Genomic DNA, 16,697 nt, shown 5'->3' on the forward strand with positions numbered 1-16,697 from the left:
TCCCACTGGTCATCAGAAATCGCTTCCCCCCACTCAGAGCGGGAGCTCGTGCCTTACTTGGCAATGACCAAATGAGCCTCAGGGAAGTCTGGTATGAACAAGAAAGAAGGCAAAGTGTCTAGCAGCAGAGAAGGACATAACCCTGAGCCTCCCTGTGACAGTACTTTGCATACTTCACCCGACTGGTCCCAACTAACCCTGAGAGGCGATCTACTGTTACATCCATTGCACAGATCGAAGAACTGAGGTTTGGATAGTTACGTACGGTTCTCCAGCTCGAGGTGGCAGAGCCAGGACTTGAACCGTGCCTGTCTGTCTAGAGCCCACGCTCTGCTCAGCTCTCCCTGCTGCTTTTCACTCTATTCCCACTCCACTGAGAAGCCTGGGTGTGGCCCTTGCTTGGGAGAGAGATCTGCTAAGCAACTGTCTTATGCATCCCTGAGTTATATAAGGACATGGGGGAGAGGGGGCCTCAGGGCCCAAGGCAGTCTCAAGAAGCCAGCAAGAGTCAGTCGAGCTGCCACTATGTCTCCCAGGCCTCCTCCCCTGCTCCGCCAGGCTGCAGATTCCAGGCCCAAGGGGGATGGAGAATTTTCCAAAACAGAACAACAGGCCCCGGCAGGCGTGCACATCACGGCTCCCAGGGCTCTGTGAAATCGTGTAAATACTCACACTCAACTCTCCCTGCACTTTTTGCCTTTTTCATTGGCTTCCTGGTGTTCTCAACTGCATATGCCAAGTCATTTGGAAACCTGATGCACCCGTCTGCTTCCATCCGGCCCTCTGCTAGGCTCTGAGTGAGATTCTGGAGTCCGCTCGGCATGTCGGTTCAGTGCCCTCCAGATTTAGGGGGTGTGTAGGGGGAGATGGCAACGGGAGATGGGAACCCCATGGGGACACCTCAGCCCAAGGCTGCTGGGACCCTCCCTCCCTCCCTGCCCCCACCAGGGCCTCTCTGCTCTGACTGGCTGGTCCTGACCCAGGTTTGCTGTGTGCTGCCTCCTCCAAGTGAGAAGTTCTTGAAGGATGGAGCTGAAGGTTTCCCTTGAATCCCTCGGAGCACAAGAGGCTCTCTTCTGCACCCCCCCCCCACCACATACTCCCTGAGCCTGAAGGCAAAGGCACTCCCCAACCTGGCCCCTCCCTGACCGCCCACGCTCCACCCCTGAATGAGCCCAACCACTGGCAGCTGTGAAGTCAGAAAGACCCGAGTCCCAACCCTGCTACTTCTCCTCCCTCACGGTCTGAACTCAGTGTCCTCATCTATGTTGGGTACAGTCCCTCCCCTCCCCACACTCCTGCCCAGTACCCCCTGGAGTGCAGATTAAATGACTCATCTAGAAAGTGCCTCCTCTGATGGCTGGCATCTAGCGGGTGCTTCATAAACCCAGTTAAGTGTGCATTATCTTTTTTTAATGTTTATTTTTTATTTTTCAGAGAGTATGGGGAGAGGGGCAGAGAGATGGGTTGGGGGGAACAGGATCTGAAGCGGGCTCTGTGCTGACAGCAGAGAGCCCTGACATGGGGCTCGAACTCACGAACCATGAGATCATGACCTGAGCCGAAGTCAGATGCTTAAGTGATTGTGCCAACCAGGTGCCCCAATGTGTATTATTTTTATTGTAAGTCCCCCCAAAATATTCTGCTGTTCTTTACTTCTATGCCCCTGCCTGCTAGGCTCCCTCTTCCTGGCTTGCCCTGCCCAACCTGGTTTACCTGGTAAATACCTATCCGCCTTTCACAACTCAGCTCAAACTATCTTCCTACCAAAGCCTCTTCTAAACCACACCTCCAGGCTCAGGTGGAAGAACCGAGCCCCCCCCCGCGCCATAGACTCCCCACTCCAGCCCTGATGCTCTCAAGTGTCTCCCCACTGCCTGGGAACTCTGCAGGAGCAGGAAGGAGACCAGAATCTCACTCCCTTCCAGTTCCCAGAGCCCAGCACAGGCCCTGGCACACAGCAGACACTTAAGGAAACAACAGTAATGACAGCTGGCCTTTATGGAGAGCTTGTTACACATACACCTGCTTGTAACTGGTATCACAACCTTCCAACAGATGTTTTATTATCATTCGCATTTTACAGATGCGGAAATGGAAAAGCAGCGAGGTTAGGTGGCTTTACCAAGGTCACAGACCTAGAGGCAGACTTGGGATTTGAACTCAGGACTCTCTGACTAGAGTGCATGCTCTTAACCATTCCAGGTAAAAGAAGGAATACGGAGGAAGAAGAGCCACAGGGATGTGAGCTGACCCCTGGAAGGTACCAGGACATAGCACAGAGTGTGACCCTCCCTGCTCACGCCTGGTCTGAGAAACTTCTTCATACTGCTGGTTTCAAGACAGAACCAACCCTACCCTCTGGACAACAGAGCATTTCTAACAAGCTGCCAGGTCAGGCTGCTGCTACCACCAACCATACTTTGGATAGCGAGGGTCAAAAGTAGTGGGTATCACAGTGGTCCCATCACTACTGCTGCACGTGGGAGCTTATTAGAAATGCAAGTTCTGGGGCCCCTGAGAAACTCAGTTGGCTAAACTTCTGACTCCTGATTTCGGCACAGGTCAGGATCTCACGGTTTGTGGGTTTGAACTCTGCGTCAGGCTCTGTGCTCACCGTGTGGAGCCTGCTTGGGATTCTCTCTCTCCTTCTCTCTGCTCCTCTCCCATTTGTGCTCTCTCTCTCAAAATAAATGAATAAACTTTAAAAAAGGAAGGAAGGAGGGAAGGAGGGAGGGAGGGAGGGAGGAAAAGAAAGAAAGAGAGAAAGAAAGAAAGAAAGAAAGAAAGAAAGAAAGAAAGAAAGAAAGAAAGAAAGAAAGAAAGAAAGAAAGAAAGAAAGAAAGAAGGAGGAAGGAAGGAAGGGAGAGAGAGGGAAGGAGGGAGGGAGGGAGGAAAAAGGAGGGAAGGAGGGAGAGAGGAAGGAATAGAAAGAAAGAAAGAAAGAAAGAAGGAAAGAAACAAAGAAAGAAAGGGAGAGAGAGGGAAGGAGGGAAGGAGGGAAGGAGGGAAGAAGGGAAGGAGGGAAGGAGGGAGGGAGGGAGGGAGGGAGGGAGGGAGGGAGGAAGCAAGGAAAGTTCTTGGGCCCCACCCAAGACAGAAACGCTGGCGTAACACCCAGCAATCTGAGTGTTGGGAGCCCTCCAGAGGACTAAAATGCACTAAGTCTGAGAACCCACTAGAACTGCATCCATTTTGTAAGGCCCAGCCCCACCCTAAGGATCGAAGTGCTCATGGAGGGGAGCACGGTGATCTGGGTGAGCCCTGGGAAGCAAGCCAGCGGGCCCTGGGGTCAGCCCTGGCTCTGTCCTTACTAGCTCTCTGACCCAGGGCAGGTCCCCACCCTCTGAGCTTCAGAGCCCTCAAAGCAAGGATGCTGGGAGCTGCTCTCCTGTGGCAGAAGATGTACTAGATGATTGCACTGCACCATTTCTGTTCCAACCCTCATGATAATCCCTGCAGTTCTCCATCACAGGGACTCAACGCTGGTGCAGTTTCTTGTGGCCATGATGCAAATTGTTCCTTCCAGCTACGCAGGTTACCACTAGAGAAAGTACAATAGTGACGTTCCTATGCTGGAAGGACACGGTCGAGGGAGGGGGAGAGGTGCAGACGAATGAATGATTTAGCCACCAGGAAGGTGTTACTAGAAAAGAGTGGAATGAAGTCAAACTGTCTCTCTGTCACTGACAGACAAAACATCTCTCTGTCTGGACACCCTTCCACTGGCAGAAACGAATGCACACGTGATCTGGGAGGACAACCAGTGCCAACTTCTGGAGAATGAGATTGGAGGGACTTCCAGGCTCTCCCCTCCCAACGTTCCTGTACTGTGTAAGTTTTGGATAATAAACATGTATGATTTTCCATCAAATAATAAAAGCCATTAGCTAAGAAACAGCATTACAGGGGCGCCTGGGTGGCTCAGTCGATTAAGTGCGTCGGACTTTGATTTTGGCTTGGGTGGTGAGCTCACGGTGGTGAGATTGAGCCCCACATCAGGCTCTGTGCCAGCAGCATGGAGCCTGCCTGGGATTCTCTCTCTCCCCCTCTGCCCCTTCCCTCTCGTGTTTACACTCTCTCTCTCAGAATAAATAGATAAATAAACAAACGAGCATTTTTTAAAAAAGGAAATAGCATTATAAGCATATTATTGATCAATGCAGGAGTAAATAGGACAAGAGTTCGGTGTCACTGGTGGAAATGGATGGGCAAAGAAGGTGGTGGTAGCAGATGAGGTGTGCCTGTGTTATTTTGGTTAAAAAAAAAAAAAAGTATTAAAAACACAAAGAAATTCTGACACCTGCTACAACACGGATGAACCTCAAGGACATTATGCTGAGTGAAACAAGCCAGAAACGAAAGCACAAATGATTGCACTTATGGGAGGTCCCTAGAACAGTCAAAATCGCAGACAAAATGTAGAATGGAGGTGAACAGGGCCTGGGGGTGGGGGTTAGTGTTTAATGGGGACTGTGTTTCAGTCTGGGATGACGGAAAGTTCCTGGAGACAGATGGTCGTGATGGCTGCACGACAACGTGAACGTACTTCATGCCATTGACCTGGACACTTAAAAACTACACTTCAAAGTTAAGGTGATCAATTTTATGTCACATGCATTTTACCACAATCTGAAAAAAAAAAAAAAAACCCAAGGAGAGAAGAGACAAAAACAAAAAAAGGTTTGTTTCGACATATACACCTGACGTCCTATTTTCTACCCGCGAACGGAGGCGGACTCGTCCCTCTGTCCGCCACTCTCACTCAAATTCTCTAGATGAGAAGCAGGAGCAAAAGGGTCAGACAAACACCTCCCACAGGACACCACCAGCCTCATGGGCAGACCCCTGGCGAGGGGCTGTCCTGGGCACTGGAGGATGGTGAGCCCCAGATGCCAGGGGTCTCCCTTGACCCTAGTTGTGACAACCAAATGTTCCTGGGGGACAAAAATCACCCTCAGTTAAGAACCAGTGGGTGAGACCGAGCCAATGGGAACCATCCTGTGGCCTGGGGCAGGTGGCGGAAAGACCAGTGACATCTCGGGCCGCCGTGGGAGTGAGGATACCACACGCACTCCCTCCTGCCCACAGAGGCCAGGCTGACAACCCCCAGGCGGGCCCCGTGGGGCTCTGCCTTCCTGTCCTCACCCACAGACACACCGTACCCAGCCTGATGTCTCCCTCGAGGGTCATCAGCACATTGCCAGCTTTCAGATCCCGGTGGATGATCCTCTTGCCGTGCAGAAAGTTGAGGGCTTCCAGCATCTGGCGGCAAACCACCTGAATCTGGGGCTCGGTGAGGCCTCTGTCCAGCTCTGGAAACAGACAGGGGAACCACTGTCAATTCAGTGCCCACTACAGGCAGCTGAATGTCAAGTTCATGCCAGGTACGAGAAATACAAAAGCCCCCGCCATTACTGAGCACTTGACCACGTACTGAGTTCATTTCTAAACACTCCACATGTTACCTGTTTTGTCCTCAGAGTAACACTATGGAGCAGGCACAATTACTACCTCATTTTACAGAGGAAGAAGCCAAGGCTCAGAAAGGTCAACATACTTGCTCACGGTCACAAAGGAAGAAATTCACCGATCTTAGATTCAAGCCAGCCAGTCTGGCTTTAGAACTCAGGTTCCTATCAAGAGGCAAAGATCCATTCTGCAAGCAGACAGTGAGTGACACTTACACCATGTCAGGCTCCATGCCTGGTGCAGGGACACGGAGAGGCACGTGGAAACGGTGAGCAATGCTTGGAACAGAGTGGGATTTGGATGAGGGTTGGGGGCGGACAGGATGGGCAGCAACCCCTTCTGCCTGGGAATTAGGAGGCTCCTCAGGAGAAAGGGGACACATTCAAGCTGTCTTGTACAGAGAACAGGTGTTCGAGAGGCGAAAAGGCGAGGCCAGGGCATTCCAGGTCAAGGAAGCAGCAGAAGCAGAGGCCTGGAGGCTGACACGAGCTGGCGTTAAAGAAACGTCCGCTGGCTGGCGGTGGTGTTGGAGGAGCAAAGGTGCTGGAAGGTGAAGGGCTAGTGGGAAGGCCGTCATCAAGAGCCTCTTATGCGCTAGTCAGGGAGACAAACACACACACACACACACACACACACACACACAATGTACAACCCTGTGTCTGCTTTTTAGAGATGGCAGGGCCCTTCTCTGAGCAGGTGGGGAGCAGAGCACATGCAAAGGACCCTTATTGACTAAAAGGGAAGGATGAGGGGAAGGTCAGAGGTCAGAAGGGCCTGATTTTGCAGGACCCTGCAGGCCATCTATGAGGGTTGCACTTTATTCGAAATGCAATGGGCAGTCCAGGAGAGGCTCGAAGCAAGGCAGAGACCATCTGATTTTTGCATTTAAAAAAGTCTCCCTCGTGGGGTGAGTGAGGAGCTTGCAGAGAGCTCGGCGGCGGGCCATCGTGGCGGTGCAGGAGGACAAGAAGGCGGCCAAGGCTTCGAAGAGGAAGCATTCTCGACTCAACGGGTCAGGGAGGTGGGAACGACAGAAAGTGGGACTGAGTGGGTGTAGCCGGGGAAGGGCTTGAGAAGATTCAAGGTCAACGTCCTGTGCTCACTGCCCCACTGGCCAGCGGGATTATCTAGTTCTTGTTGCCACCAGGCCACCTGTGCTGCAGGGAGCTCCCACTGCCCTGCCTGCTGGGTCCTCCGGCTGCAGGTTCCAGGGCTGGCCGGCCAGGGCACCGCTCCCAGGCCTCCCTCCAATCAAGGCAGTCCTCTCCCATCTGTTTTCCCTGGCCGCGCCTGGCCAGAAATCCTCCAGGACAGATCCCACAGGCTTGGTAAAAAAAAAAAAACAAAAACAAAAACAAAAAAACATGCCAGAGCCAGCTGCAATGCCCTGGGAAGCCTGGCCCCAGACCAGGGGTCCTTCTCTGGGATCCACAACCACTATCCCTCCCTGTGGCCTCAGCCTTAACTCCCATGTCCTGCCATCCACGGACAGGGCTAGAGCCTGGGGGAACACCAGGACCACGCAGACTGAGCCTGAACCCAGGTGCTGCCCCTTGCTAGCTATGTGGTTTCTCAAAGGCGCTCCATCCGTCTGTGCCTTCATCTCCCAATCCGTAAAATGGGATGATGAGAATGGACGTAGGCAGGGCCCCAGCGATAAAGCATGTTCACTTCTCAGCACAAAGGACGGCCAATAAAAGGCGATTACTGTTAGGCTGGTCCTGAGATTATGCTGGATTATCTGTGGCCGTTTTTTTTAAAGGTCAAACTGTGACCTCTTGTGCCTGATTTATTTACATAAATGAAATCAGAACAAGCAAAGATGATGATGATGATGATGATGATGATGATGATGATGATGATGATGTTGATAATGATGGTGGAGATCTCACGGTCATCATTTTCTGAGGTTTTACCAACATATGAGGCCCGGTGTTAGGGACTTGGATGCATTCTTTCAGTTAATCTTCACAATGACCCGACCAGGTAGATATGCCTTATTTAGATAAAATTTATCAAGGGTAAAATTCATTTTTGTTTAGGTGTACAATTCTATGAGTTTTGGCAAACGTATATAGTCACGTGACCACCACCACGAATTAGATGCAGAATGTTTCGATCACTCCCCCAAACCCGTGTGTGATCAACATTTCAGCCCCACGTCTCCAGCCCATGAGCTATCATTACTTTGATTTCTGTCCCCAGTCTTGCCTTTTTTAGAACGTCATATAATTGGAATCATACAGTATGATAAATTCTTGAGATTAATTTTTGATTACGCAGCAATACATGAATATTTTCTTCAGATTAAAAAAATCTGCAACACTGCAGATGAGTCCTACGTCTGTTTGAAACCACAGCTAGTCCCACTCCACCCCCTCTCCTCCGCAGGCGGGCTGAGAGCCAAATGTTGAAGAGCCGGCAAGGCAAGGCCAACTGGATCAGAGCAAACACCGGGTGTTAAGTAACCAGCCTGGCCATACAGTGACACGCTCTGCATATTCCCCCCATCTCGCAAAGGGGCCAGCCCAGCACCCCACAGCTACCCCACAGAGGAACCTAGAAACAGACCTCAGGTCCCTTGGACCCCAAGTCCAGGCTCGTCACTCTATGCAACTCTGCAGGGCGATGGGGAGATGCCGAGGACAGAAAGTGCCTCTAAGCAGGGTCAGCGTCTGTGGGAGAGCCTACCCCTCGTCACACAGCTGCAACCAGTTCTCACCTGGTCAGCTCTCCCCATCCCACCTTCTCTTCTCTCACCCTAATTTCTAGAATGCTGATGGTGAGGCGCCTGGGTGACTCAGCCGGTTCAGCATCTGACTTTGGCTTAGGTCATGATCTCACAATTCACGGGTTTGAGCCCCACATTGGGTTCTCTGCTATTAACACAAAGCCTGCTTGGGATTCCCTCCCTCCCTCTCTCTCTGCCCCTCCCACACACATGCTCTCTCTAATTCTCCCTCTCTCTCTCAAAAATAAACAAACATTAGGGGCGCCTGGGTGGCTCAGTCATTGAGCATCCAACTTTGACTCAGGTCATGATCTCACGGTTCATGAGTTTGAGTCCCACGTTCAGCTATGTGCTGACAGCTCAGAGCCCGGAGCCTGCTTCGGATTCAGTGTCTCCCTCTCTCTCTGCCCCTCCCCAACTCACACTGTCTCACTCTCTCTCAAAAATAAGCAAACATTAAAAACAAAAAAAAAAAGATTCTGTCTTTCCCTCTCCTTCTGCCCCTCCCCTGTTCACTCTCTCAAAAAAAAAAAAAAAAAAAAACCCACTTGGGACGCTGATGGCAATGGCAATGCTCCTTTAACTGCTGCCACCAACAAGAAGAAAACCACCTGGGACTGGACCAGGAGAACTGAGAGAGCAGCCAGAGAGTGAGTCTGCCTGCAGGCTAAGCCACAGCCTGGGGTCCTGCCCCAGCTATGAATGAGGTCAAGGACCCAGTAAGTGTAAGGTATGTGTAAATGTCTTTTCCATCTCTGACATTCTCCCCCCACATGAGCTAAGCTGCATACCTGGAGTAGCAGGAGCTGGTAGATGGCTCCCATTCCCCCCCTTCTTTGTTAGTATCTGAACACATGGCCACCAGTTAGAAGACCACATTTCCCAGCCTCCCTTCTAGCTGTGTGCTATTATGTTCTGGCCAATGAGATGTAAATGCAAGTATCATATGGGGCTTCTGTAATGTCTCCTTAAAAAAGTGGAAAGTGTGTTTGTGGAGTTGTCCTACCCTCCCTTCTTCTATCTTGCTGTTCGGAATACAGATATGATTGCTGGAGCTCCTACAGCCACCTTGTCACCACAAACAGAAAGCCAGTATGAGAATGGGACCAACACAGAATAAAGTGGGGCCAAGAGTTGGAGTAGGAAACCATGTTTTTATGAGAACTTGAAAACAAAACAAAACAAAACAAAAACTCCTAGATCAACCTGTGCCTGAAGCTGGCCACCCTTGAACTTTTTAGTTATTTGTGCCAATAAATTCTCCCTCCCATATCTCCCACCTTTTTTTCCCCCTAAACCAATTTAAAGAGTCCTCTGATCGCCTTATAACCTAGAGAGTCTCAACTCCTACAAGACCACCATTTTTATTTTGTTAAATTCTACCCAGAACGATGAAAATCTTCAAAGGCAGTCTCTGCTGAGAGAAGAACACCCAAAGTCTGCATCATACGTACTCACATCCATCATTTACCCATCTGACAACTCTGGGAGTGTGGTAAGGGGCTCTGCAAGGAAGGCCAGCATTTCTGTATTTCCAGAAAGGGCCGCCATAAATTCAACATTCCTGAGATAAACTCAGGGGGGAAATACCTTCCTCATAGTAAGAGAGTGGCTGAATAGTGCTACATTGTACTGAAAACCTCCCCTCTCCTGAGCCACCGCAAAATCCTAGGCCTGCCTATCATGCTCTGGGGCCCCAGACCCTCAGCCTCTCCTTACTCACTGCCCACCAAGCCAGCAAGAGCCAGGCTCCTGTCTCAGCCCTGCTGTGGGACTCTGGGACAGCTCCTTAACCCCTCTAAGTGTCAATCTGGTCAGGAAGTCAGATGTGCAACAGACTGAGCTACCCAGGTGCCCCTCTGTAAAAATTTTTTTAATGTTTATTTATCTTTGAGAGAGAGAGAGAGAGAGAGAGAGAGAGAGAGAGAGAGAGAGACAGACAGAGCACAAGCGGGGGAGGGGCAGAGAGAGAGGGAGACACAGAATCCGCAGCAGGCTTCAGGCTCCGAGCTGTCAGCAAAGAGCCCGAAGTGGGACTTGAACCCACAAACCGCAAGATCATGACCTGAGTCGAAGTCGGAGGCTTACCAGACTAAGCCACCCAGGTGCCCCAGAATTCCCACTCTTCAAAGAATCTCCCTTAGGTGTCTCATTTTCACCTCCTCAGGGTGCTGTGGGGTGAGGCAAAGAAGGCCTCACCCATCTTACGGCCAACAAGGCTGGAGGGGATGAGTGACCAGCTCAAGGACACATGGCTTTTTGAATAGGAAGTGTTGGTTTTCTAATGAGCACCCTGCATTCCCTCCAAGAACCCAACCCCTTTCCCAAAAGGGGATAGAGCATAAAAGTACTCAAACAGGCCACATGAACTGCTGGGGCAGGGGAGTGCGGAACACCAGTCCTGGACTAGAGCCCTCAAGCCCACCCCAGCACCACTGCACCGGGTCAAGGGACACTCACCCAGCATGATGGCATCCACAGCTCCCCCAGGACAGAACTCGATCATGATCTGCAGAAAACACAAGGTAAAGTAAGAGTGAGCAGGGGTGCACAGCCCACGGGATGGGGAGCACCTCGGGACCCAGCCCCAGCAGGATCAGCCGGCACCCACTGCCCCCGCTCCCTGGCCTCTCCTCATCCTGCCCCGGGGCCTGTCCAGTCTGCACCACCCCCTCTGATCTGACCCCAACCCTCACAGGAGGCTCTGAAACCCAGAGGGGTCCCTGGCCAGTTCATTTTTCGGGGGGGGGGGGGGGAAGTTGCCATGGAAACCCACAACGGTAGCCAATGGCCTTGTGCCCCAACCTGCACCCTCCCTTCTCCTCCAGCCTGCCCTCCTCCCTTGTCCCCACCTGCCAGCTGCTCTACTTCCGAGGCCCCACAGCCAGGAAGCTCAAAGGACACCATCGCCCACATACAAGCCGGCCAAGTCCTCATGGAATCCTGGCACCTATCTCGCGCCTCTCTCCATCTCTCAGAGGCCAGGGCCCTCGCTGGCTTGCAACATCAGAACATCAGGGCCTTGAAGACCAGCCCAGGTGTAGAAATCCAGGCCCAGGAAGGGGATGGGACTGAGTGAGGCCACAGATTCTTAAGTGGCAGGTCCTGCACCAGAAAGGTTTTCTAACGCCCCAAGTCATTCTTGCATGCATGCATTCATTCGTTCATCATACACCCAGCAGGGACAGGGCCCAGGAGAACAACCAGACCCAGGCCTTCGAGGGCTGGCTCCCAGCTCAGCGCAGGGGCTGGAGAAGGACAACGAGCGTGCAGAGTGCCACTGATGCTGACCCAGGCCCTCCCTCTCTAGCCCTCCCATCTTTGTTCTTTCTCACCCACACTGGGCTCCTATCACATGTGCAAAGATGCTGTTTTTCTCTGAAATTACAGATACAGGTAGGTGGGGAAGGGGGAAGCATCACAAACTCGAGCAGCCGTTCCCGGAATCTCCTCACCGCTTCCAGCTCCTGGCCCAGCGTGTCGTAAAGTCCCTCCAACCTAGCTGGGCAGAGGCAGGCGCCGAGCCCTGGGGCCAGTCATCCCCCCCGAGGGGAAAGAAAACCTCCGCCATAATCCTCTGGGCCAGAGCAGCTCTCCAGTCAGAGGAGGGAGGAGTGGCCTCACTGTTTCCATGAGTCTCCAGCTTGTGGCAGACCTTCCAGAGGCTTCCTGGCCACGTAAATGTAAGGGTGCGGTGATCCGTGGCTGGACCCAGGTCCCAGGCCCGCCGTTCACTAGCTGCAGCCGTGGGCAGGTCACTTCAACAGAGCACATTTTCTCAGCTGGAAGATGGGGCTTGTTGATGCCACTGCACTTAACTGGGCCCCCCCACTGGGCTATATTTTCGGGGGACAAGCCACACCTGGATGCAAGAAACCAGAGCAGGCAGGGGGCCAGAGGTCCCAGATGCTGGGGGTAGCAAGACAGTGCTGGCCCTCCTAGCTTGGCCCTGAGCAGGAGACAGGCCTGCTCCATGCTGTGGGAGGCTCCGTGCTGGGGGAGAGAGCCTTGTAAGGGGACACCGCCAGCTTGCACACCACCTCCCGCCAGGGAGGAAGGACATGGCGCCTGAGGCCCCTAGGGTCACTCCGATGGTGCTTGGCCCGCACTGCCCCAGGACTTCCAACACTACAGTGACCCTGAATAACAGCCATCAGAGATGAATTAATGTCTTGCAACCCAGAACAGTGAGAAAGAGCTACTTCTTTCTTCCACTCGTTCCTTCATTCACTGCTTCATTTCACCAACCGCTCCCCAACCAGACTTGTTCCCTGGGGCCAGGGAACAAAGGTGGCCTGGACACAGGCACTGACCTCTTGCACAGCAGCAGACCGTTCTGGCTTTTAATAATTCTCAGCTCCACAGAAGGACAAAAAATCCTACTAATTGCTAGGAAAAGCCCAGCCACAAGAAGCAAACCTTGTCATCGTGCAAAACCGCTTACTATCTGAGCAGCCCAGGTGCTGCTCACCCGACCTCCACAGGAATGACAGGTCACCAGGCCTTGCCAGGTGGCAGGCACCGGGCTGGGGCTCAGTCAGTATGAACTGTTACTATGGCTCCTTCCTTGAGCTCAAAGGTCTGGGATTTTTTTTCTCTTGAGACTCCATGAAAGGTATCCTCTCCTCTCATTCAGAAAAATGCAAACAGGAACAGGGGCCTGCATGCAATTCTACTGAATTTTTGCACACCCTGAAGTCCCCCCACCAAACCCAGGTTAGGAGCCGCAGCTCTGCCTCTGCACCCCTTACTATCTGTGTGGCTTGGGTAATACTAAGGACCACCCAGAGCTACCCTAAGGATTGGATGAGGTGGTGTTTACAAAACAACAGGCCCATGGCTCAGTCGGTTAGGCGGCTAGGTGGCCGACTTTGGCTCAGGTCATGATCTCGCGGTCCGTGAGTTCGAGCCCCGCGTCGGGCTCTGTGCTGACAGCTCAGAGCCTGGAGCCTGTTTCAGATTCTGTGTCTCCCTCTCTCTCTGACCCTCCCCCGTTCATGCTCTGTCTCTCTCTGTCTCAAAAATAAGTAAACGCTAAAAAAAAAAAATTTTTAAACAAAACAAAACAACAGGCCCAGCCTCCCACACAGTGCTGGCAGGACAGGCTCAGGCACTGCCCCCTTCTCTAAGGATGCAGTTGAAAGGTGGTGAACTTGAGTTCCGGTACTGATGGTGCAGCTTAACTGGCTATGTGACCTTGAGTAAGTCACTTCATCTCCCCGAGCCTCAATTTCATCTATAAAATGGCACTAATCACCTCCACCTCCAAAGTCAAGGCAGTTAAAGGAGATTCTCAACACCAACACGAAAGCCCAGTAGCAAAGCCACACCGATTAACATGCTCTCGTTGAACCTCTAGCAAACAAAACCCACGAGCAAGTATCACCCTTACACCACCTTATTCAGGCTCCCTACAAATCTGTGCCTTCCTAGAACTAAGTCTATCAGCACACCCTCTGCTATTATCAACAGTCAGTATGAGAAGTGGCCAAACCCAGGCAGTTCCTGCATCTGTCAGTGAACTTGTCCCTTACACAATCCCCTTACACAAGACCCCCCATCCTCTCCAGAGCTCGGCACTAGGAAAGCTTGACCATTCCGCTGATCCGGTTTGTTTCCTCTTCTGCAATTCAAGAGCTCCGTGACCCCATGCACTTCCCTTTTGTAATTTTTTAAAATTCACTGATTGATTGATTGATTGCTCTAGCTGCTGGAAAGTTCTGAGCTTAGCTTTGGTTCTATTCCCGGGAAAAAAATGTACCGACTTTTTTGGTTCTATACCAAGATTAAACCCGCAACATTCCACAATTTGTATATGGATCCCAATGAAATGTTTTTAAAAGATAATCATCCTGCAGATGTCTGAAGAAACAACGCTCCTTGGTATTAATCACACATGTGTTAGAGTGATATTCCATTAACCTCTGTGTAAATACTACCTGACTATACCCTCACATGTGGCAAAATAGGGTTTGGTTTTTCTTCTTTTTTCTTTTTTTTTCTTTTTTTTTTTTGAAAGTGTTTTTACCCCCAATTGGTTTTAAAAATTTCACATCTTAGGGAGCCTGGGTAGCTCAGTTGGTTAAGCGTCTGACTTTGGCTCAAGTCATGATCTCACGGTTCATGGGTTTGAGCCCCACGTTGGGCTCTGTGCCGACAGCTCAGAGCCTGGAGCCTGCTTTGGATTCTGTCTCCCTCTCTCTCTGCCCCTCCCCTGCTCAAGCTCTGCCTCTCTCTGTCTCAAAAATAAATAAACATTTAAAAAAATTTTTTTTAATAAATAAATAAATAAAAATTTCCCATCTTAGTGCCCTGATGGGATGGGGGAAAGAAAAAAAGTCCCTTTCTTTTTTTTTTTTTTTTTTTTTTTCAACGTTTTTTATTTATTTTTGGGACAGAGAGAGACAGAGCATGAACGGGGGAGGGGCAGAGAGAGAGGGAGACACAGAATTGGAAACAGGCTCCAGGCTCCGAGCTATCAGCCCAGAGCCTGACGCGGGGCTCGAACTCACGGACCGCGAGATCGTGACCTGGCTGAAGTCGGACGCCTAACCGACTGCGCCACCCAGGCGCCCCAAAAAGTCCCTTTCATGATAGTTCTTACTAGGTTCCATTCCATGTGTCTTAACGTTCTACCTTTCACCTTGTCACTGGCAGGGCTGTAGGGGACTTCTACTGAAATGCGTGGGGTTTAATTAACAAAATAATCTCAATTAATAAAAATAACAGAGCAAAAATAAAATAATCATCTTAATACCTTTCGAAGTTACTAAATATGCATGCTTAGAAGATAGAATGGAGGTACATACATCAATGCTCAGGGAAGGATTACAGGTGGTCTATACTTAAATATTTTCCAAATTTTATTCAACAAACATGTATAAAAATATTAGAAATACTTTGTTTTTAATGGGAAGAACAGGCCTAAAATAACCCCTGGCTGTAGATGCATCGATTCCTCTGAAGGAGGAGGAAGTTATCTGTGGCTGTCCACAATTAAAGCTCCAGCAGGCCTGTGTCCACGGTGTCCTGGGATGAAAGAAGGCTCCTTAGGATCAAGGATTCTGCGGTGCAGAACTGAAGGCCTCTAAGCCCTTACCAAGCCCCAAATCCAGCTCTAAGTACCAAGGACCAACAACTTGAACCCATCAGAGGCTCATCCTTCACACTCCCTTGAGAGCAGCAAGCCACTTGTGGCTCTAGGATTTCTCAGGACCAGGAGAAGTGAGGTTTGTGATCAGTTTAATCCATCGACAACTCTACCAAGGGCTCCACTTTGCTAGGCGCAGCAGGGCCATAAATGTAGTATTTAATCAACAAACACTATCTGAGCTCCTAGTCTATAACAAGCCTGGGGACCAGGGAACCAGGAGGAACTGGACACATCCCTGCCCAAGGCAGAGGCCAGTACAGGCACATGGTGACTGTGTTACCTAGAAGCCTGTAACTATGGAGGGCTTCCCAGAGAAGAGCTGGGTTTTGAATTTTTTTTTTTTAACGTTTATTTTATTTTTGAGACAGAGAGAGACAGAGCATGAACGGGAGGGGCAGAGACAGAGGGAGACACAGAATCGGAAGCAGGCTCCAGGCTCCGAGCCATCAGCCCAGAGCCCGACGCGGGGCTCGAACTCACGGACCGTGAGATCGTGACCTGAGCTGAAGTCGGACGCTTAACCGACTGAGCCACCCAGGCGCCCCAGAGAAGAGCTGGGTTTTGAAGGGCAATTTTGCCTAATGAAGAAGGACAAAGACATTCCAGGTAAAATACAGCAACTGCAGAGGCAGAACAGCAAGGAAGAGTAGGAAGGGGAGAAGGGAGGAATGTTCCAAGGGGTTCAAAAGGGTGAGAAGAGAGCGGGCCACAAAGGCCAACTGGAACTAGAATTCAAACATCTCAAAGTATGAACTTTACCCTGAGAGCTGTGTAGGTATGTCTGGAGAAAGGCACCAGAGGGTTTTAATAAGGGGTGTTATAGACAGTTTCTGCGTTAGAGGATCCCTCTGGATATGGTATCTCTAAAGGGTAGGAAAGCAGAGGAACAGTGGATTTATTTGGCTGGCGCAAATAGTAAAAAGGCCATTTTATGGGTCCCAGTGCCCAGGGCATCACGGATGTCTTCCCCCTGCACAGAGAGCATTCTTTCCTTCCCCTTTGTGAAACAGCCTTGAAAACTGGGTGGGACTCATCTCATCCTCAGTGGGGAGAGGAGGCCTAAGCCAATCAGGGAAATTCTCTGCCTCTTGCCCTGTGGGCTGATTCAGGGCTGGTCTAATCACAACCAAGCCCTGAGCTCTGCTTGATGGTGTGCAGAAGCCATGATATCTCCTCTGGAGCCATAAGGAAACACAAAGCCCTGATGGTTGCAGGCAGCCATCTTGCAACCATGAGGGAAGCCAATGTGAAGACAAACCTATTACAAAGAGGAGGACAAAGAGAATCTAAGGCCTGCTCAAAATCCCCCTCAAACCTGACCTTCCTCCAGACTTTTCAAAT

At 50.9% G+C, this 16,697-nt stretch overlaps 1 protein-coding gene across 1 annotated transcript in view; it reads right to left on the reverse strand.

The window, feature by feature from the left end:
* STK10 (serine/threonine kinase 10) overlaps window positions 1-16,697 on the reverse strand; it is a 118,260-nt gene that overhangs the window by 53,622 nt on the left and 47,941 nt on the right. Inside the window, exons 3-4 of the mRNA XM_058723414.1 lie at window positions 10,664-10,712; window positions 5,166-5,315 (exon numbers count right to left, since the gene is read on the reverse strand). Of these exons, the coding sequence (XP_058579397.1) occupies window positions 5,166-5,315; window positions 10,664-10,712 (199 nt within the window). The remainder of the gene's footprint in view (window positions 1-5,165; window positions 5,316-10,663; window positions 10,713-16,697) is intronic.

The sequence above is a fragment of the Neofelis nebulosa genome, chromosome 1 (assembly GCF_028018385.1).
Source record: "Neofelis nebulosa isolate mNeoNeb1 chromosome 1, mNeoNeb1.pri, whole genome shotgun sequence".
Lineage (NCBI taxonomy): Eukaryota > Metazoa > Chordata > Mammalia > Carnivora > Felidae > Neofelis > Neofelis nebulosa.